Source organism: Anolis carolinensis, unplaced genomic scaffold, assembly GCF_035594765.1.
Source record: "Anolis carolinensis isolate JA03-04 unplaced genomic scaffold, rAnoCar3.1.pri scaffold_91, whole genome shotgun sequence".
Lineage (NCBI taxonomy): Eukaryota > Metazoa > Chordata > Lepidosauria > Squamata > Dactyloidae > Anolis > Anolis carolinensis.
Genome location: NW_026943900.1, coordinates 43,150 through 68,017, shown reverse-complemented (window position 1 = coordinate 68,017; position 24,868 = coordinate 43,150). Strand labels below are relative to the sequence as shown.

At 26.5% G+C, this 24,868-nt stretch overlaps 1 protein-coding gene across 1 annotated transcript in view; it reads left to right on the top strand.

Annotated features, from left to right (window-relative positions):
* The first annotated feature begins 535 nt into the window (after positions 1-535).
* Positions 536-24,868, top strand: part of tfip11 (tuftelin interacting protein 11) — a 40,090-nt gene continuing 15,757 nt past the window's right edge. Inside the window, exons 1-3 of the mRNA XM_062967057.1 lie at positions 536-889; positions 10,653-11,207; positions 16,873-16,979. Coding sequence (XP_062823127.1) covers positions 614-889; positions 10,653-11,207; positions 16,873-16,979 — 938 coding nt within the window. The 5' untranslated portion in view covers positions 536-613. The remainder of the gene's footprint in view (positions 890-10,652; positions 11,208-16,872; positions 16,980-24,868) is intronic.

Sequence of the window (24,868 nt, the reverse complement as noted above, 5' to 3'; positions counted from 1 at the left end):
CCCATTGTATTATTATTATATTATTTACTACTATCATTATTGACTGTTTCATATTTTCATTATTATATCATATTGTTATATTATTATTTTCATTATATTATTATTATTTACTACTATAATTATTGGCTGTTATTATAGTTTCATTATTATATCATATTATTATATTATTATTTTCATTATATTATTTACTACTATTATTATTGACTTTTATAATTTCATTATATCATATTATTATATTATTATTATAATATTATTATTATTTTCATTATATTATTTACTACTATAATTATTGGCTGTTATTATTATTATATTATTATTTTCATTATATTATTTACTACTATTATTATTATTCCCATTGTATTATCATTATATTATTTACTACTATAATTATTGGCTGTTATTATATTTTCATTATTATATCATATTGTTATATTATTATTTTCATTCTATTATTATTATTTACTACTATAATTATTGGCTGTTATTATACTTTCATTATTATATCATATTATTGTTATTATTATTATTATTATTATTATTTATTCCTTTCCGGCAGGGATCCTGACCCCGATTGAGGCCAAGCAGCGTCGCGGGAAGGGGGCCCTGGGGGCTTATGGGTCGGAGCGGACGGCCCAATCGCTGCAGGACTTCCCCGTGGCGGCCGATTCGTCGGAGGAGGAGGAGGAGGCGGGGCTTAAGCGAGAGCTGGGCCAATGGCGGAAGGAGCCCGGCAAGAAGCGGCCCCCCAAGTACAGCTACAAGACGGCCGAGGAGCTCAAGGCCCGGTCGCGGGGGGCGGGGCCTCGCCCGGGCGGGAGGCGGGGCCTCCGTCGACACGGCAACCTCCGCCGCGGGGGCGGGGCCTCGGCCACTCGCTCCACACGTCAAGGTACGTGTCCCGAGCGCGGCAGAATCGTGAAAATATGTAACAACCATAATATATATTATTATATATTATTATATTATAATATTATATTATTATTATATATATTATTAAATATAATATAACATAATAATATATTGTATATTTTAATCATAGTGATACAATAATACCATAAAATAATAATATCGTAATATAATAATGTAATAATGAAAATAATAATGTGATATAATGAAACTATAATAACAGCCAATAATTATAGTAGTAAATAATATAATAATAATATAATGAAAATAATAATATGATATAATAATGAAACTAGAATAACAGCCAATAATTATAGTAGTAAATAATATAATGATAATATAACAATATAATAATATGATATAATAATGAAACTATAATAACAGCCAATAATTATAGTAGTAAATAATATAATAATAATATAATGAAAATAATAATATGATATAATAATGAAACTATAATAACAGCCAATAATTATAGTAGTAAATAATATAATGAAAATAATATAATAATATGATATAATGAAACTATAATAACATAATAATATGATATAATAATGAAACTATAATAACAGCCAATAATTATAGTAGTAAATAATATAATAATAATAGAATGAAAATAATAATATGATATAATAATGAAACTAGAATAACAGCCAATAATTATAGCAGTAAATAATATAATAATAATATAATGAAAATAATAATATGATATAATGAAACTATAATAACAGCCAATAATTATAGCAGTAAATAATATAATAATAATAGAATGAAAATAATAATATGATATAATGAAACTATAATAACAGCCAATAATTATAGTAGTAAATAATATAATGAAAATAATATAATAATATGATATAATGAAACTATAATAACATAATAATATGATATAATAATGAAACTATAATAACAGCCAATAATTATAGTAGTAAATAATATAATAATAATAGAATGAAAATAATAATATGATATAATAATGAAACTATAATAACAGCCAATAATTATAGCAGTAAATAATATAATAATAATAGAATGAAAATAATAATATGATATAATGAAACTATAATAACAGCCAATAATTATAGCAGTAAATAATATAATAATAATATAATGAAAATAATAATATGATATAATAATGAAACTATAATAACAGCCAATAATTATAGCAGTAAATAATATAATAATAATATAATGAAAATAATAATATGATATAATAATGAAACTATAATAACAGCCAATAATTATAGCAGTAAATAATATAATAATAATATAATGAAAATAATAATATGATATAATAATGAAACTATAATAACAGCCAATAATTATAGTCGTAAATAATATAATAATAATATAATGAAAATAATAATATGATATAATAATGAAACTATAATAACAGCCAATAATTATAGTAGTAAATAATATAATGAAAATAATATAATAATATGATATAATGAAACTATAATAACATAATAATATGATATAATAATGAAACTATAATAACAGCCAATAATTATAGCAGTAAATAATATAATAATATAATGAAAATAATAATATGATATAATAATGAAACTATAATAACAGCCAATAATTATAGCAGTAAATAATATAATAATAATATAATGAAAATAATATGATATAATGAAACTATAATAACAGCCAATAATTATAGCAGTAAATAATATAATAATAATATAATGAAAATAATAATATGATATAATAATGAAACTATAATAACAGCCAATAATTATAGTCGTAAATAATATAATAATAATATAATGAAAATAATATGATATAATGAAACTATAACAGCCAATAATTATAGTAGTAAATAATATAATAATAATATAATGAAAATAATATGATATAATGAAACTATAATAACAGCCAATAATTATAGCAGTAAATAATATAATAATAATATAATGAAAATAATAATATGATATAATAATGAAACTATAATAACAGCCAATAATTATAGTCGTAAATAATATAATAATAATATAATGAAAATAATATGATATAATGAAACTATAATAACAGCCAATAATTATAGTAGTAAATAATATAATAATGTAATAATGAAAATAATAATATGATATAATAATGAAACTATAATAACAGCCAATAATTATAGTAGTAAATAATATAATAATATAATGAAAATAATAATATGATATAATAATGAAACTATAATAACAGCCAATAATTATAGCAGTAAATAATATAATAATAATATAATGAAAATAATATGATATAATGAAACTATAATAACAGCCAATAATTATAGCAGTAAATAATATAATAATAATATAATGAAAATAATAATATGATATAATAATGAAACTATAACAGCCAATAATTGTAGTAAATAATATAATAATAATATAATGAAAATAATAATATGATATAATAATGAAACTATAATAACAGCCAATAATTATAGTAGTAAATAATATAATGAAAATAATAATATAATAATATGATATAATAATGGAACTATAATAGCAGCCAATAATTATAGTAGTAAATAATATAATAATAATATAATGAAAATAATAATATGATATAATAATGAAACTATAACAGCCAATAATTGTAGTAAATAATATAATAATAATATAATGAAAATAATAATATGATATAATAATGAAACTATAATAACAGCCAATAATTATAGTAGTAAATAATATAATGAAAATAATAATATAATAATATGATATAATAATGGAACTATAATAGCAGCCAATAATTATAGTAGTAAATAATATAATAATGTAATAATGAAAATAATAATATGATATAATAATGAAACTGTAATAACAGCCAATAATTATAGCAGTAAATAATATAATAATAATAATATAATGAAAATAATAATCTATATATATAAAAGAGTGATGGCATCGCGGCGACGCACAAAACAACAAAACTACAGGCCCCCCAACCTCGAAATTTGACAACACAACCCATCATTCACGCCTCTAGGTTGATACAACAAAAAGAAAAGAAAAATAAAGTCCTAATTAAGAGAGAGAGGAATAATTGCTTTTATCCAATTGCTGCCAGTTAGACGGCTAAGCTCCTCCCACTTGGTCTCCTAGCAACCCAATAAAAAATTTAAAAAAACACTAAAAATTAATACAATAAAATACTATAATAACAGAAAATAACTAAAAATAATACAAGAAAATAGTAAAATATAATAAATAAAACTATAACTTACAATAAAATTAATAAAAAAATTGCAAACAACGTCAAATAAAAATTACACAACAATTTTTAACCAATACCACCACCACTTTGCCACAGCTAGTATATAATAATAAGATATATACTGTAATATAATAATAATATAATAATATTCTATAATATAATTGTAAGACAATAATAATGTAATAATAATAATAATATATTTTATTATTATTTATTTATTATTAGTTTTGTTGTTTTGTGCGTCGCCGTGATGCCATCACTCTTTTATATATATAGATTGTAAGATAATAATAATGTAATATAATAATTATAATAACAACAATATATTCTATCTATTTCCCATTAGGTCATTGATCTATTATAATGTAATACAAATAACGTCAAATAAAAATTCCACAACAACTTTTAACCCATACCACCACCAGTTTGCCACAGCTAGTATATAATAATAAGATATATAATGTAATATAATAATAATATAATAATATAATAATATTCTATAATATAATTGTAAGACAATAATAATGTAATAATAATAATAATATATTTTATTATTATTTATTTATTATTAGTTTTGTTGTTTTGTGCGTCGCCGTGATGCCATCACTCTTTTATATATATAGATTGTAAGATAATAATAATGTAATATAATAATTATAATAACAACAATATATTCTATCTATTTCCCATTAGGTCATTGATCTATTATAATGTAATACAAATATAATAATATAATAATATTCTATAATATAATTGTAAGATATAAGAATGTAAGAATGTAATACAAATAACGTCAAATAAAAATTCCACAACAACTTTTAACCCATACCACCACCACTTTGAGCACAGCTAGTATATAATAATAAGATATATAATGTAATATAATAATAATATAATAATATTCTATAATATAATTGTAAGATAATAATAATGTAATAATAATTATAATAACAACAATATATTCTATCTATTTCCCATTAGGTCATTGATCTATTATAATGTAATACAAATATAATAATATAATAATATTCTATAATATAATTGTAAGATATAAGAATGTAAGAATGTAATACAAATAACGTCAAATAAAAATTCCACAACAACTTTTAACCCATACCACCACCACTTTGAGCACAGCTAGTATATAATAATAAGATATATAATGTAATATAATAATAATATAATAATATTCTATAATATAATTGTAAGATAATAATAATGTAATAATAATTATAATAACAACAATATATTCTATCTATTTCCCATTAGGTCATTGATCTATTATAATGTAATACAAATATAATAATATAATAATATTCTATAATATAATTGTAAGATAATAATAATGTAATATAATAATAATTATAATAACAACAATATATTCTATCTATTTCCCATTAGGTCATTGATCTATTATAATGTAATACAAATATAATAATATAATAATATTCTATAATATAATTGTAAGATAATAATAATGTAATATAATAATTATAATAACAACAATATATTCTATCTATTTCCCATTAGGTCATTGATCTATTATAATGTAATACAAATATAATAATATAATAATATTCTATAATATAATTGTAAGATAATAATAATGTAATATAATAATAATTATAATAACAACAATATATTCTATCTATTTCCCATTAGGTCATTGATGTATTATAATGTAATACAAATATAATAATATAATAATATTCTATAATATAATTGTAAGATAATAATAATGTAATATAATAATTATAATAACAACAATATATTCTATCTATTTCCCATTAGGTCATTGATCTATTATAATGTAATACAAATATAATAATATAATAATATTCTATAATATAATTGTAAGATAATAATAATGTAATATAATAATAATAATAATAACAACAATATATTCTATCTAATTCCCATTAGGTCATTGATCTATTATAATGTAATACAAATATAATAATATAATAATATTCTATAATATAATTGTAAGATAATAATAATGTAATATAATAATAATAATAATAACAACAATATATTCTATCTATTTCCCATTAGGTCATTGATCTATTATAATGTAATACAAATATAATAATATAATAATATTCTATAATATAATTGTAAGATAATAATAATGTAATATAATAATAATAATAATAACAACAATATATTCTATCTATTTCCCATTAGGTCATTGATCTATTATAATGTAATACAAATATAATAATATAATAATATTCTATAATATAATTGTAAGATAATAATAATGTAATATAATAATAATAATAATAACAACAATATATTCTATCTATTTCCCATTAGGTCATTGATCTATTATAATGTAATACAAATATAATAATATAATAATATTCTATAATATAATTGTAAGATATAAGAATGTAAGAATGTAATACAAATAACGTCAAATAAAAATTCCACAACAACTTTTAACCCATACCACCACCACTTTGCCACAGCTAGTATATAATAATAAGATATATACTGTAATATAATAATAATATAATAATATTCTATAATATAATTGTAAGACAATAATAATGTAATAATAATAATAATATATTTTATTATTATTTATTTATTATTAGTTTTGTTGTTTTGTGCGTCGCCGTGATGCCATCACTCTTTTATATATATAGATTGTAAGATAATAATAATGTAATATAATAATTATAATAACAACAATATATTCTATCTATTTCCCATTAGGTCATTGATCTATTATAATGTAATACAAATAACGTCAAATAAAAATTCCACAACAACTTTTAACCCATACCACCACCACTTTGCCACAGCTAGTATATAATAATAAGATATATAATGTAATATAATAATAATATAATAATATTCTATAATATAATTGTAAGACAATAATAATGTAATAATAATAATAATATATTTTATTATTATTTATTTATTATTAGTTTTGTTGTTTTGTGCGTCGCCGTGATGCCATCACTCTTTTATATATATAGATTGTAAGATAATAATAATGTAATATAATAATTATAATAACAACAATATATTCTATTTCCCATTAGGTCATTGATCTATTATAATGTAATACAAATATAATAATATAATAATATTCTATAATATAATTGTAAGATAATAATAATGTAATATAATAATAATTATAATAACAACAATATATTCTATCTATTTCCCATTAGGTCATTGATGTATTATAATGTAATACAAATATAATAATATAATAATATTCTATAATATAATTGTAAGATAATAATAATGTAATATAATAATTATAATAACAACAATATATTCTATCTATTTCCCATTAGGTCATTGATCTATTATAATGTAATACAAATATAATAATATAATAATATTCTATAATATAATTGTAAGATAATAATAATGTAATATAATAATAATAATAATAACAACAATATATTCTATCTAATTCCCATTAGGTCATTGATCTATTATAATGTAATACAAATATAATAATATAATAATATTCTATAATATAATTGTAAGATAATAATAATGTAATATAATAATAATAATAATAACAACAATATATTCTATCTATTTCCCATTAGGTCATTGATCTATTATAATGTAATACAAATATAATAATATAATAATATTCTATAATATAATTGTAAGATATAAGAATGTAAGAATGTAATACAAATAACGTCAAATAAAAATTCCACAACAACTTTTAACCCATACCACCACCACTTTGCCACAGCTAGTATATAATAATAAGATATATACTGTAATATAATAATAATATAATAATATTCTATAATATAATTGTAAGACAATAATAATGTAATAATAATAATAATATATTTTATTATTATTTATTTATTATTAGTTTTGTTGTTTTGTGCGTCGCCGTGATGCCATCACTCTTTTATATATATAGATTGTAAGATAATAATAATGTAATATAATAATTATAATAACAACAATATATTCTATCTATTTCCCATTAGGTCATTGATCTATTATAATGTAATACAAATAACGTCAAATAAAAATTCCACAACAACTTTTAACCCATACCACCACCACTTTGCCACAGCTAGTATATAATAATAAGATATATACTGTAATATAATAATAATATAATAATATTCTATAATATAATTGTAAGACAATAATAATGTAATAATAATAATAATATATTTTATTATTATTTATTTATTATTAGTTTTGTTGTTTTGTGCGTCGCCGTGATGCCATCACTCTTTTATATATATAGATTGTAAGATAATAATAATGTAATATAATAATTATAATAACAACAATATATTCTATCTATTTCCCATTAGGTCATTGATCTATTATAATGTAATACAAATAACGTCAAATAAAAATTCCACAACAACTTTTAACCCATACCACCACCACTTTGCCACAGCTAGTATATAATAATAAGATATATACTGTAATATAATAATAATATAATAATATTCTATAATATAATTGTAAGACAATAATAATGTAATAATAATAATAATATATTTTATTATTATTTATTTATTATTAGTTTTGTTGTTTTGTGCGTCGCCGTGATGCCATCACTCTTTTATATATATAGATTGTAAGATAATAATAATGTAATATAATAATTATAATAACAACAATATATTCTATCTATTTCCCATTAGGTCATTGATCTATTATAATGTAATACAAATAACGTCAAATAAAAATTCCACAACAACTTTTAACCCATACCACCACCAGTTTGCCACAGCTAGTATATAATAATAAGATATATAATGTAATATAATAATAATATAATAATATAATAATATTCTATAATATAATTGTAAGACAATAATAATGTAATAATAATAATAATATATTTTATTATTATTTATTTATTATTAGTTTTGTTGTTTTGTGCGTCGCCGTGATGCCATCACTCTTTTATATATATAGATTGTAAGATAATAATAATGTAATATAATAATTATAATAACAACAATATATTCTATCTATTTCCCATTAGGTCATTGATCTATTATAATGTAATACAAATAACGTCAAATAAAAATTCCACAACAACTTTTAACCCATACCACCACCACTTTGCCACAGCTAGTATATAATAATAAGATATATAATGTAATATAATAATAATATAATAATATTCTATAATATAATTGTAAGACAATAATAATGTAATAATAATAATAATATATTTTATTATTATTTATTTATTATTAGTTTTGTTGTTTTGTGCGTCGCCGTGATGCCATCACTCTTTTATATATATAGATTGTAAGATAATAATAATGTAATATAATAATTATAATAACAACAATATATTCTATCTATTTCCCATTAGGTCATTGATCTATTATAATGTAATACAATCATAATAGTTATTATAATAATGATAATATATAATAATATAATAATAATAATAAATTCTAGTATTACCTATTTCCCATTAGATGATTGACATATTATAATGTAATATAATAATAATTCTATTATTATTATATAATAATAATATAAGAATATAATAATATTCTATAATATAATTGTAAGATAATAATAATGTAATATAATAATGATAATAATAATATATAATAATAATAATAATAATAAATTCTATTATTACCTATTTCCCATTAGATGATTGACATATTATAATGTAATATAATAATAATAATTCTATTATTATTATATAATAATAATAGAAGAATATAATAATATTCTATAATATAATTGTAAGATAATAATAATGATAATATATAATAATAATAATAATAATAAATTCTATTATTACCTATTTCCCATTAGATGATTGACATATTATAATGTAATATAATAATAATAATTCTATTATTATTATATAATAATAATATAAGACTATAATAATATTCTATAATATAATTGTAAGATAATAATAATGTAATATAATAATGATAATAATGATAATATATAATAATAATAATAATAAATTCTAGTATTACCTATTTCCCATTAGATGATTGACATATTATAATGTAATATAATAATAATAATTATATTATTATTATATAATAATAATATAAGACTATAATAATATTCTATAATATAATTGTAAGATAATAATAATGTAATATAATAATTATAATAATGATAATATATAATAATAATAATAATAATAATAAATTCTATTATTACCTATTTCCCATTAGATGATTGACATATTATAATGTCCCTGCCCATAGTGGAGTACTCCTCTGTCCCTCTCACTCCGGGTTTTATCTCTGTGTTCACGCGGCCTGCCCTTGCTTTATTGTTTTTTTGATTTCTTGATGTTCTGTTTATTATTATTTATTGTATTTTAAATGGTGTTATGATATGTTGTTTCTATATTTTATTATGTTGTATTGCTCCGGGCATGGCCCCATGTTAGCCGCCCCGAGTCCCCATTGGGGAGATGGTGGCGGGGTATAAATAAAGTTTTATTATTATTATTATCTATTATAATGTAATACAATCCTAATAGTTATTCTATATTCTTATTCTAGGTGATTGACATGACGGGTCGTGAGCAGCGTGTGTATTACAGCTACAGCCAGATCAGCCAGAAGACGCAGCAGCAGCAGCAGGCTCCTCCCCCCGCGGAGGCGGGCGGCCAATCCCCTTCCTCGGCCGCCTCGTCTTCCTCGGTGTTGCCGGGCAGACCCCCCGTGTCGGCCCGCCCGGCGGCCCCGGCCTTCTCCCTCCCGGAGCTGGAGCACAACCTGGACCTGCTGATCTCGCTGACGGAGGAGGAGATCCTGCAGAGCGACCGGCGGGCGCAGGCCGAGCGGGACCGCGTGGCCGCCCTGGCCGTGGAGATCGCCCGGGCCGAGGCCGCCCTGGAGGAGGAGGGGGCCCAGATCCGCAGCCTGGAGAAGGTCCTGCAGGCCGTGGAGTCCTGCCAGGAGCGCCCGCTCTCCCTCGACCAGGCCGCCGGCGTCTTCAAGCGGCTCCAGCGCGAACACGGGCCCGAGTACCGGCTCTGCGGCCCCGAGGCCCTGGCCGCCGCCATCGCCTTCCCCCTCGTCCGGGAACACTTCCGCCAATGGCAGCCCCTCAAGGTCCGGATATTCCATATTCATTATTACCATTGTAATTATGTTCATTATTATTATTTATTATCCTATTATTTCCTATTTTGTTCATATTTATATTATTTTTATTGTTATATTACTATTATTTATTACCATCTATATATATAAAAGAGTGATGGCATCACGGCGACGCACAAAACAACAAATTATTATTATTTATTATCATATTATTTGAGTATACTATTTTGTTAATAATATAATATAATATATAATAATGTATTATCATACATCTTCTATATATATAAAAGAGTGATGGCATCACGGCGACGCACAAAACAACAAATTATTATTATTTATTATCATATTATTTGAGTATACTATTTTGTTAATAATATAATATAATATATAATAATGTATTATCATACATCTTCTATATATATAAATGAGTGATGGCATCACGGCGACGCACAAAACAACAAAACTACAGGCCCCCCAACCTCGAAATTCGACAACACAACCCATCATCCACGCCTCTAGGTTGATACAACAAAAAGAAAAGAAAAATAAAGTCCTAATTAGAGAGAGAGGAATAATTGCTTTTATCCAATTGCTGCCAGTTACAAGGCTAAGCTCCGCCCACTTGGTCTCCTAGCAACCCAATAAAAAATAATAAAAAACACTAAAAAATAATTAAAAACACTAAAAATTTAATACAATAAAATACCATAATAACAAAAAAATAACTAAAAATTATACAAGAAAATAATAAAATATAATAAATAAAAAGATAACACAATAAAATTAATTTAAAAAATGCAAATAATGTCAAATAAAAATTACACAACAATTTTTAACCAATACCACTACCACTTTGCCACAGCAACGCGTGGCCGGGCACAGCTAGTTTTATTATATTATGTTAATTCCTATTATTTATTATCATATTATTTGAGTATACTATTTCGTTATTATTAATATTAGTTTTATTAATTCTTATATTATGTTAATTTTATTATCATATTATGTTAATTCCTATTAGTTATTATCACATTATTTGAGTATACTATTTGTTATTATTTATATTATTTTTGTTATATTATGTTAATTTTATTTATTATATTATTTCATTATAATGATTATAATAATTATTTCATTATTGTAATTATGTTAATTCCTATTATTTATTATCATATTATTTCCTATTTTGTTCATATTTATATTATTTTTATTGTTACATTACTATTATTTATTACCATTTTATTATATTACTAGCTTTGCCCGGCCACGCGTTGCTGTGGTTTATGGGAATCCTTATGGAATAGCAGTGAATAGCCTTGCAGTCTCAAAGCCTGGCCGTTTTCTGGAGTAACTGGAGCTTTTTGTTGTATGAACCTAGAGGCATGGATGAGGGGTTGTGCTGCCAAGTTTAGTGTTTCTGGGATGTGTAGTTTTGTTGTTTTGTCCTCGGCCGAAACGTCACTACCCTTTTATATATATAGATGTTAATTCCTATTATTTATTATCATATTATTTCCTATTTTGTTCATATTTATATTATTTTTATTGTTACATTACTATTATTTATTACCATTTTATTATATTAGTAGCTTTGCCCGGCCACGCGTTGCTGTGGTTTATGGGAATCCTTATGGAATAGCAGTGAATAGCCTTGCAGTCTCAAAGCCTGGCCGTTTTCTGGAGTAACTGGAGCTTTTTGTTGTATGAACCTAGAGGCATGGATGAGGGGTTGTGCTGCCAAGTTTAGTGTTTCTGGGATGTGTAGTTTTGTTGTTTTGTCCTCGGCCGAAACGTCACTACCCTTTTATATATATAGATGTTAATTCCTATTATTTATTATCATATTATTTCCTATTTTGTTCATATTTGTATTATTTTTATTGTTACATTACTATTATTTATTACCATTTTATTATATTACTAGCTTTGCCCGGCCACGCGTTGCTGTGGCTTATGGGAATCCTTTGATAGCCAGGTGGAATAGCAGTGAATAGCCTTGCAGTCTCAAAGCCTGGCCGTTTTCTGGAGTAACTGGAGCTTTTTGTTGTATGAACGTAGAGGCATGGATGAGGGGTTGTGCTGCCAAGTTTAGTGTTTCTGGGATGTGTAGTTTTGTTGTTTTGTCCTAGGCCGAAACGCCATTACCCTTTTATATATATAGATGTTAATTCCTATTATTTATTATCATATTATTTATTATCATACTATTTGATATACTATTTCGTTATTATTAATATTAGTTTTATTAATTCTTATATTATGTTAATTTTATCATCATATTATGTTAATTCCTATTATTTATTATCACATTATTTGAGTATACTATTTGTTATTATTTATATTATTTTTGTTATATTATGTTAATTTTATTTATTATATTATTTCATTATAGTAATTATTTCATTATTGTAATTATGTTAATTATTATTATTTATTATCATATTATTTCCTATTTTGTTCATATTTATATTATTTTTATTGTTATATTACTATTATTTATTACCATCTATATATATAAAAGAGTGATGGCATCACGGCGACGCACAAAACAACAAAACTACAGGCCCCCCAACCTCGAAATTCGACAACACAACCCATCATCCACGCCTCTAGGTTGATACAACAAAAAGAAAAGAAAAATAAAGTCCTAATTAGAGAGAGAGGAATAATTGCTTTTATCCAATTGCTGCCAGTTACAAGGCTAAGCTCTGCCCACTTGGTCTCCTAGAAACCCAATAAAAAATAATAAAAAACACTAAAAAATAATTAAAAACACTAAAAATTTAATACAATAAAATACCATAATAACAAAAAAATAACTAAAAATTATACAAGAAAATAATAAAATATAATAAATAAAAAGATAACACAATAAAATTAATTTAAAAAATGCAAATAAAGTCAAATAAAAATTACACAACAATTTTTAACCAATACCACTACCACTTTGCCACAGCAACGCGTGGCCGGGCACAGCTAGTTTTATTATATTATGTTAATTCCTATTATTTATTATCATATTATTTGAGTATACTATTCCGTTATTATTAATATTAGTTTTATTAATTCTTATATTATGTTAATTTTATTATCATATTATGTTAATTCCTATTATTTATTATCACATTATTTGAGTATACTATTTGTTATTATTTATATTATTTTTGTTATATTATGTTAATTTTATTTATTATATTATTTCATTATAATGATTATAATAATTATTTCATTATTGTAATTATGTTAATTCCTATTATTTATTATCAGATTATTTCCTATTTTGTTCATATTTATATTATTTTTATTGTTATATTACTATTATTTATTACCATTTTATTATATTATGTTAATTCCTATTATTTATTATCATATTATTTGAGTATACTATTTCGTTATTATTAATATTAGTTTTATTAATTCTTATATTATGTTAATTTTATTATCATATTATGTTAATTCCTATTATTTATTATCACATTGTTTGAGTATACTATTTGTTATTATTTATATTATTTTTGTTATATTATGTTAATTTTATTTATTATATTATTTCATTACTGTTTATATTATTTTTATTACTATTATATTACATTTGAGTATACTGTTTTGTTCTTATTTATATTATTTTTATTTATTATTTTTATTGTTATATTACTATTATTTACTATCATATTATTTGGGTATACAGTAGAGTCTCACTTATCCAACATAAACGGGCCGGCAGAACGTTGGATAAGCGAATATGTTGGATAATGAGAGATTAAGAAAAAGCCTATTAAACATCAAAATAGGTTATGATTTTACAAATTAAGCACCAAAACATGTTATACAACAAATTTGACAGAAAAAGTATTTCGATACACAGTAATGTTATGTTGTAATTACTGTATTTATGAATTTAGCACCAAAATATTATGATAAATTGAAAACATTGACTACAAAAATGCGTTGGATAATCCAGAGCGTTGGATAAGTGAGACTCTACTGTAACGTCAAATAAAAATTACACAACAATTTTTAACCAATACCACCACCACTTTGCCACACCAACGCATGGCCGGGCACAGCTAGTAATATTATAATATTCATTATTTATTATTACCATTTTATTTTTATTTTTTTTCAAATAATTTTTATTGAAAGAAAATATTTTTTTGAATACATACATAAAAAGTGGGGGAACATTATATGTTATAGAAAAGTAGGAAAAAGGAAAGAGGATAAAGTATGTACAGAAAAAGAAAAAGACAGATATATACCTATATATATAATATACCTACATATCTAAAAAAGTGTAGAAGAAAAATAAAATAAAAGATTATTACCATTTTATTATATTACTAACTGTGCCCGGCCACGCGTTGCTGTGGCAAAGTGGTGGTGGTATTGGTTAAAAATTGTTGTGTAGTTTTTATTAGACATTATTTGTATTTTTTTAATTAATTTTATTGTAAGTTATATTTTTATTTATTATATTTTATTATTTTCTGGTATTATTTTTAGTTATTTTCTGTTATTATAGTATTTTATTGTATTAATTTTTTACTGTTTTTTATTATTTTTTATTGGGTTGCTAGGAGACCAAGTGGGAGGAGCTTAGCCTTCTAACTGGCAGCAATTGGATAAAAGCAATTATTCCTCTCCCTCTAATTAGGACTTTATATTTCTTTTCTTTTTGTTGTATCAACCTAGAGGCGTGGATGAGGGGTTGTGCTGTCAATTTTCGAGGTTGTGGTGTGTTTAGTTTTGTCGTTTTGTCGGTCGCCAGGATTCCATCACTCTTTTATATATATAGATGTTAATTACTATTATTTATTATCATATTATTTGAGTATACTATTTCGTTATTATTTATATTTTTATTATTGTATTACAATTATTTATTATCATATTATTTGATTATACTATTTTGTTAATACTGTATTTCGTTATTATTAATTATTGTTAATTTCATTATCATATTATGTTATTTATTATCACATTATTTGAGTATACTATTTGTTATTATTTATATTATTTTCGTTATTATATTATGTTAATTTTATTTATTATATTATTTCATTATTGTTTATATTATTTTTATTATTATATTACTATGATTTATTATTATGTTAATTTTGTTTATTATATTATTTGATTATATTATTTCATTACTGTTTATATTATTTTTATTATTACTATTATATTATATTGGAGTATACTATTTTGTTATTATTTATATTATTTTTATTTTATTTTATCCAACATTCTGCCGGCCCATTTATGTTGGATAAGTGAGACTCTACTGTATATTGTTATTACTATTATATTACTATTTTCTCTGTATAGGACTGCAGAGTCCTATACTAGTAATAATAGTAATAATAATTATTATTATTACTATTATATTATTACTATTACTATTTTCTTTGTATAGGACTGCAGAGTCCTATACTAGTAATAATAGTAATAATACTAATTATTATATATATTTTCTCTGTATAGGACTGCAGAGTCCTATACTAGTAATAATAGTAATAATAATACTTATTATTACTATTATATTATTACTATTACTATTTTCTTTGTATAGGACTGCAGAGTCCTATACTCGTAATAATAGTAATAATACTAATTATATTATTATTATTATTATTATTATTATTATTAGTATATTATTATTTTCTCTGTATAGGACTGCCGTTACGGCACGGAGGTCATGGCCAAGTGGAAGTCCCTCCTGGAGAATGACCACCTCTTGTCCCACGGCGGCCAGGACCTCTCCTCAGACGCCTTCCACCGGTGAGTCCCTGGGCGGCCATCTTGCTTTCGGCAGCCATATTGCTTTTCCCTTCCCGTTGCTGCAAGCCCTGGCATTTTTGTATTTATGTTTATTATATTATTATTTTACTAGGCACTTGGCGCTCAGCTGCAAGCCCTGGCATTTTTATATTTATTATGTTATGTTATTATTTTGCTAGGCACTTGGCGCTCAGCTGCAAGCCCTGGCATATTTATATTATGTTATATTATTTTACTAGGCACTTGGCGCTCAGCTGCAAGCCCTGGCATTTTTGTATTTATATTTATTATGTTATATTATTATTTTACTAGGCACTTGGCGCTCAGCTGCAAGCCCTGGCATTTTTATATTTATTATGTTATGTTATTATTTTGCTAGGCACTTGGCGCTCAGCTGCAAGCCCTGGCATTTTTATATTATGTTATATTATTTTACTAGGCACTTGGCGCTCAGCTGCAAGCCCTGGCATTTTTGTATTTATATTTATTATGTTATATTATTATTTTACTAGGCACTTGGCGCTCAGCTGCAAGCCCTGGCATTTTTGTATTTATATTTATTATGTTATATTATTATTTTACTAGGCACTTGGCGCTCAGCTGCAAGCCCTGGCATTTTTATAATTATTATGTTATATTATTATTTTACTAGGCACTTGGCGCTCAGCTGCAAGCCCTGGCATTTTTATATTTATATTTATTATGTTATATTATTATTTTACTAGGCACTTGGCGCTCAGCTGCAAGCCCTGGCATTTTTGTATATGTATTTATTATGTTATATTATTATTTTACTAGGCACTTGGCGCTCAGCTGCAAGCCCTGGCATTTTTGTATTTATATTTATTATGTTATATTATTATTTTACTAGGCACTTGGCGCTCAGCTGCAAGCCCTGGCATTTTTATATTTATATTTATTATGTTATATTATTAATGTACTAGGAACTTGGCGCTCAACTGCAAGCCCTGGCATTTTTATAATTATTATGTTATATTATTATTTTACTAGGCACTTGGCGCTCAGCTGCAAGCCCTGGCATTTTTATATTTATTATGTTATATTATTATTTTACTAGGCACTTGGCGCTCAGCTGCAAGCCCTGGCATTTTTATATTTATTATGTTATATTATTATTTTACTAGGCACTTGGCGCTCAGCTGCAAGCCCTGGCATTTTTGTATTTATATTTATTATGTTATATTATTATTTTACTAGGCACTTGGCGCTCAGCTGCAAGCCCTGGCATTTTTGTATTTATATTTATTATGTTATATTATTATTTTACTAGGCACTTGGCGCTCAGCTGCAAGCCCTGGCATTTTTGTATTTATATTTATTATGTTATATTATTATTTTACTAGGCACTTGGCGCTCAACTGCAAGCCCTGGCATTTTTGTATTTATATTTATTATGTTATATTATTATTTTACTAGGCACTTGGCGCTCAGCTGCAAGCCCTGGCATTTTTGTATTTATATTTATTATGTTATATTATTATTTTACTAGGCACTTGGCGCTCAGCTGCAAGCCCTGGCATTTTTGTATTTGTATTTATTATGTTATATTATTATTTTACTAGGCACTTGGCGCTCAGCTGCAAGCCCTGGCATTTTTGTATTTATATTTATTATGTTATATTATTATTTTACTAGGCACTTGGCGCTCAGCTGCAAGCCCTGGCATTTTTGTATTTATATTTATTATGTTATATTATTATTTTACTAGGCACTTGGCGCTCAGCTGCAAGCCCTGGCATTTTTGTATTTATTATGTTATATTATTATTTTACTAGGCACTTGGCGCTCAGCTGCAAGCCCTGGCATTTTTGTATTTGTATTTATTATGTTATACTATTATTTTACTAGGCACTTGGCGCTCAGCTGCAAGCCCTGGCATTTTTATATTTATTATGTTATATTATTATTTTACTAGGCACTTGGCGCTCAGCTGCAAGCCCTGGCATTTTTGTATTTATATTTATTATGTTATATTATTATTTTACTAGGCACTTGGCGCTCAGCTGCAAGCCCTGGCATTTTTGTATTTATATTTATTATGTTATATTATTATTTTACTAGGCACTTGGCGCTCAGCTGCAAGCCCTGGCATTTTTGTATTTATATTTATTATGTTATATTATTATTTTACTAGGCACTTGGCGCTCAGCTGCAAGCCCTGGCATTTTTGTATTTATATTTATTATGTTATATTATTATTTTACTAGGCACTTGGCGCTCAGCTGCAAGCCCTGGCATTTTTATATTTATATTTATTATGTTATATTATTAATGTACTAGGAACTTGGCACTCAGCTGCAAGCCCTGGCATTTTTGTATTTATATTTATTATGTTATATTATTATTTTACTAGGCACTTGGCGCTCAGCTGCAAGCCCTGGCATTTTTGTATTTATATTTATTATGTTATATTATTATTTTACTAGGCACTTGGCGCTCAGCTGCAAACCCTGGCATTTTTATATTTATATTTATTATGTTATATTATTAATGTACTAGGAACTTGGCGCTCAACTGCAAGCCCTGGCATTTTTATATTTATTATGTTATATTATTATTTTACTAGGCACTTGGCGCTCAGCTGCAAGCCCTGGCATTTTTATATTTATATTTATTATGTTATATTATTAATGTACTAGGAACTTGGCACTCAGCTGCAAGCCCTGGCATTTTTGTATTTATATTTATTATGTTATATTATTATTTTACTAGGCACTTGGCGCTCAGCTGCAAGCCCTGGCATTTTTGTATTTATATTTATTATGTTATATTATTATTTTACTAGGCACTTGGCGCTCAGCTGCAAACCCTGGCATTTTTATATTTATATTTATTATGTTATATTATTAATGTACTAGGAACTTGGCGCTCAACTGCAAGCCCTGGCATTTTTATATTTATTATGTTATATTATTATTTTACTAGGCACTTGGCGCTCAGCTGCAAGCCCTGGCATTTTTATAATTATTATGTTATATTATTATTTTACTAGGCACTTGGCGCTCAGCTGCAAGCCCTGGCATTTTTGTATTTATATTTATTATGTTATATTATTATTTTACTAGGCACTTGGCGCTCAGCTGCAAGCCCTGGCATTTTTGTATATGTATTTATTATGTTATATTATTATTTTACTAGGCACTTGGCGCTCAGCTGCAAGCCCTGGCATTTTTGTATTTATATTTATTATGTTATATTATTATTTTACTAGGCACTTGGCGCTCAGCTGCAAGCCCTGGCATTTTTATATTTATATTTATTATGTTATATTATTAATGTACTAGGAACTTGGCGCTCAACTGCAAGCCCTGGCATTTTTATAATTATTATGTTATATTATTATTTTACTAGGCACTTGGCGCTCAGCTGCAAGCCCTGGCATTTTTATATTTATATTTATTATGTTATATTATTAATGTACTAGGAACTTGGCGCTCAGCTGCAAGCCCTGGCATTTTTGTATTTATATTTATTATGTTATATTATTATTTTACTAGGCACTTGGCGCTCAGCTGCAAGCCCTGGCATTTTTGTATTTATATTTATTATGTTATATTATTATTTTACTAGGCACTTGGCGCTCAGCTGCAAGCCCTGGCATTTTTATATTTATATTTATTATGTTATATTATTAATGTACTAGGAACTTGGCGCTCAACTGCAAGCCCTGGCATTTTTATATTTATTATGTTATATTATTATTTTACTAGGCACTTGGCGCTCAGCTGCAAGCCCTGGCATATTTATATTTATTATGTTATTATTTTACTAGGCACTTGGCGCTCATCTGCAAGCCCTGGCCTTTTAATATTTATTATTATATTATATTATTATGTACGTATATATTATAAAGTAACAATAAATGTAAAACAAATATGATATATAAATAATTCAATATAATAATACAATATGATATAATAATTATAGTTATGCTAATATATAATAAATATATATATTTATATTTTGATATATTCTAAATATATCAAAATATATTATAATATATAAGTATAATATATATTTTAGATCTGATATATTTATTATTTTATGTTGTATAATATTTACTATTATTGTGTTTATTAAAGTATAATTATTGATATGCTAGATAATTGTTATAATATTCAGTATAATATAATTAATGTATAATGAAGTATTTCTATATCTATATATATAAAAGAGTGATGGCATCGCGGCGACGCACAAAACAACAAAACTACAGGCCCCCCAACCTCGAAATTTGACAACACAACCCATCATCCACGCCTCTAGGTTGATACAACAAAAAGAAAAGAAAAATAAAGTCCTAATTAGAGAGAGAGGAATAATTGCTTTTATCCAATTGCTGCCAGTTAGAAGGCTAAGCTCCTCCCACTTGGTCTCCTAGCAACCCAATAAAAAATAATAAAAAACACTAAAAAAATGATACAATAAAATACTATAATAACAGAAAATAACTAAAAATAATACAAGAAAATAATAAAATATAATAAATAAAAAGATAAACTTACAATAAAAATTAATTAAAAAATGCAAATAACGTCAAATAAAAATTACACAACAATTTTTAACCAATACCAAATTTCGTCAAATTTCGAGGTTGGGGGGCCTGTAGTTTTGTTGTTTTGTGCGTCGCCGTGATGCCATCACTCTTTTATATATATAGATTGTAAGATAATAATAATGTAATATAATAATTATAATAACAACAATATATTCTATCTATTTCCCATTAGGTCATTGATCTATTATAATGTAATACAAATAACGTCAAATAAAAATTACACAACAATTTTTAACCCATACCACCACCACTTTGCCACAGCAACGCGTGGCCGGGCACAGCTCGTTATAATATATATTTTAGATCTGTTATATTTATTATTTTATGTTGTATAATATTTACTATTATTGTATTTATTAAAGTATCATTATTGATAAGCTAGATAGTTGTTATAATATTTAATATAATATAATTAATGTATAATGAAGTATTTCTATATGATAACTATAACAATGTATGCTGGTAATAATAATAATTGATAATTCCTTGAGATCCCTGTTGTGTTTTGTTTGTTGTTAATTGTGACGTCTGATTCTGCTGAGTGCGGTTTATATTTTTATTGTGGTACAATAGTCTTTTTTTTGTTTTGCCTGTGTAGGTGTTTATTATTGTTGTTGTTGTTGTGGTCATGAAGGTTGGATAAGTTAGATGCTCCTGTATTGTTTTTTGGAGGCCCAGTGTAGCACTGACTGGCCTCTCAGCCTCAGTGCCTGGCTGTTTCTTGCCTGTGATGGTGTAGATTCTTATTGTTGTTATTGTCATTGTTATTATTGTAATTGTTTTTTTTGGAGGCCAAGTGTGAATGTAGGGATTGGGGAGGTGGATGAGTTGTGTTGTCAAATTTTGTATTTGTTATAGTCACAATGCGTTGTTGTGAGTTTTGTGGGTCCGGATTGTGGTTTTGTGGTGTGGTTGTGTTGTTACAATCGGGAGGGAATGCTTTTGTGTTGTGTTGCCAAGTTTCGTATTTCTGGGGCGTTTAGTTGTGTTGTTATAGTCATGATGCGTTGTTGTGAGTTTTGTGGGTCCGGATTGTGGTTTTGTGTTGTGGTTCTGTTTTTACAACTGGGAGGCAAGACTTTTGCGTTGTGTTGTCAAGTTTTGTATTTCTGGGGTGTTTAGTTGTGTTGCTATAGTCACGATGCATTGTTGTGAGTTTTGTGGGTCCGGATTGTGGTTTTGTGGTGTGGTTGTGTTGTTACAACCAGGAGGAAAGGCTTTTCCGTTGTGTTGTCAAGTTTTGTATTTCTGGGGCATTTAGTTGTGTGCCAAGTTTCGTATTTCTGGGGCGTTTAGTTGTGTTGTTATAGTCACGATGCGTTGTTGTGAGTTTTATGGGTCCGGATTGTGGTTTTGTGGTGTGGTTGTGTTGTTACAACCGGGAGGCAAGGCTTTTACATTGTGTTGCCAAGTTTCGTATTTCTGGGGCGTTTAGTTGTGTTGTTATAGTCATGATGCACTGTTGTGAGTTTTGTGGGTCCAGATTGTGGTTTTGTGATGTGGTTGTGTTGTTACAATCGGGAGGGAATGCTTTTGTGTTGTGTTGCCAAGTTTCGTATTTCTGGGGCGTTTAGTTGTGTTGTTATAGTCATGATGCGTTGTTGTGAGTTTTGTGGGTCCGGATTGTGGTTTTGTGTTGTGGTTGTGTTCGTACAACTGGGAGGCAAGGCTTTTCCGTTGTGTTGTCAAGTTTTGTATTTCTGGGGCATTTAGTTGTGTGCCAAGTTTCGTATTTCTGGGGCGTTTAGTTGTGTTGTTATAGTCACGATGCATTGTTGTGAGTTTTCTGGGTCCAGATTGTGGTTTTGTGGTGTGGTTGTGTTCTTACAACCGGGAGGGAAGGCTTTTGCGTTGTGTCGCGAAGTTTCATATTTCTGGGGTGTTTAGTTGTGTTGTTATAGTCACGATGCGTTGTTGTGAGTTTTGTGGGTCCAGTGTGGTGTGGTGGTGTGATTGTGTTGTTACAACCGGGAGGCAAGGCTTTTGCGTTGTGTTGCCAAGTTTTGTATTTCTAGGGCGTTTAGTTGTGTTGTTATAGTCATGATGTGTTGTGGGTCCGGATTGTGGTTTTGTGGTGTGGTTGTGTTGTTGTAACCGGGAGGCAAGGCTTTTGCATTGTGTTGCCAAGTTTCGTATTTCTGGGATGTTTAGTTTTGTTGTTATAGTCACTGCGCAAACAACTTTATCCTTTTATATATATAACTAGCTGTGCCCGGCCACGCGTTGCTGTGGCGTTGTCTGATGGTGTTGGTGAGAACTAGTTGAGGCTGGATGGTATGATGTTGTTGTTATTATTATTATTATTATTAGTAGTAGTAGTAGTAGTATTGAGAGGCTGGGTGGCCATCTGTTGGGAGTGCTTGGATTGTGTCCTCCTGCGTGGTAGAAGGAAGTTCATCAGGATGATCCTTAGGGGTCACTCCAAACCTTAGGATTGTATGATGTTGTTGTTGTTATTATTATTATTATTAGTAGTAGTAGTAGTAGTAGTATTGAGAGGCTGGGTGGCCATCTGTTGGGAGTGCTTGGATTGTGTCCTCCTGCGTGGTAGAAGGAAGTTCATCAGGATGATCCTTAGGGGTCACTCCAAACCTTAGGATTGTATGATGTTGTTGTTGTTATTATTATTATTATTATTAGTAGTAGTAGTAGTAGTAGTAGTATTGAGAGGCTGGGTGGCCATCTGTTGGGAGTGCTTGGATTGTGTCCTCCTGCGTGGTAGAAGGAAGTTCATCAGGATGATCCTTAGGGGTCACTCCAAACCTTAGGATTGTATGATGTTGTTGTTGTTATTATTATTATTATTATTAGTAGTAGTAGTAGTAGTAGTAGTATTGAGAGGCTGGGTGGCCATCTGTTGGGAGTGCTTGGATTGTGTCCTGCATGGCAGAATTGGGTTGGACTGGATGGCCTTTAGGGGTGTCTCCTAACTGTCTGATGCTATGATTCGATGTGTATTATTATTGGATAATACAGATATTGGATGGCCATCTGTGAGGAGTGGTTGGATTGTGTCCTCCTGCATGATATAAGGAAGTTGAACTGGATGATCCTTAGGGGTATCTACTAACCTTAGGATTGTATTTTTTTATTATTATTATTATTATTATTTTTATTATTGAGAGGCTGGGTGGCCATCTGTTGGGCCGAGTAGGTTGCTAGGAGACCAAGTGGGCGGAGCTTAGCCTTGTAACTGGCAGCAATTGGATAAAAACTATTCTTCCTCTCCCTCTAATTAGGACTTTATTTTTCTTTTCTTTTTGTTGTATGAACGTAGAGGCATGGACGAGGGGTTGTGCTGCCAAGTTTA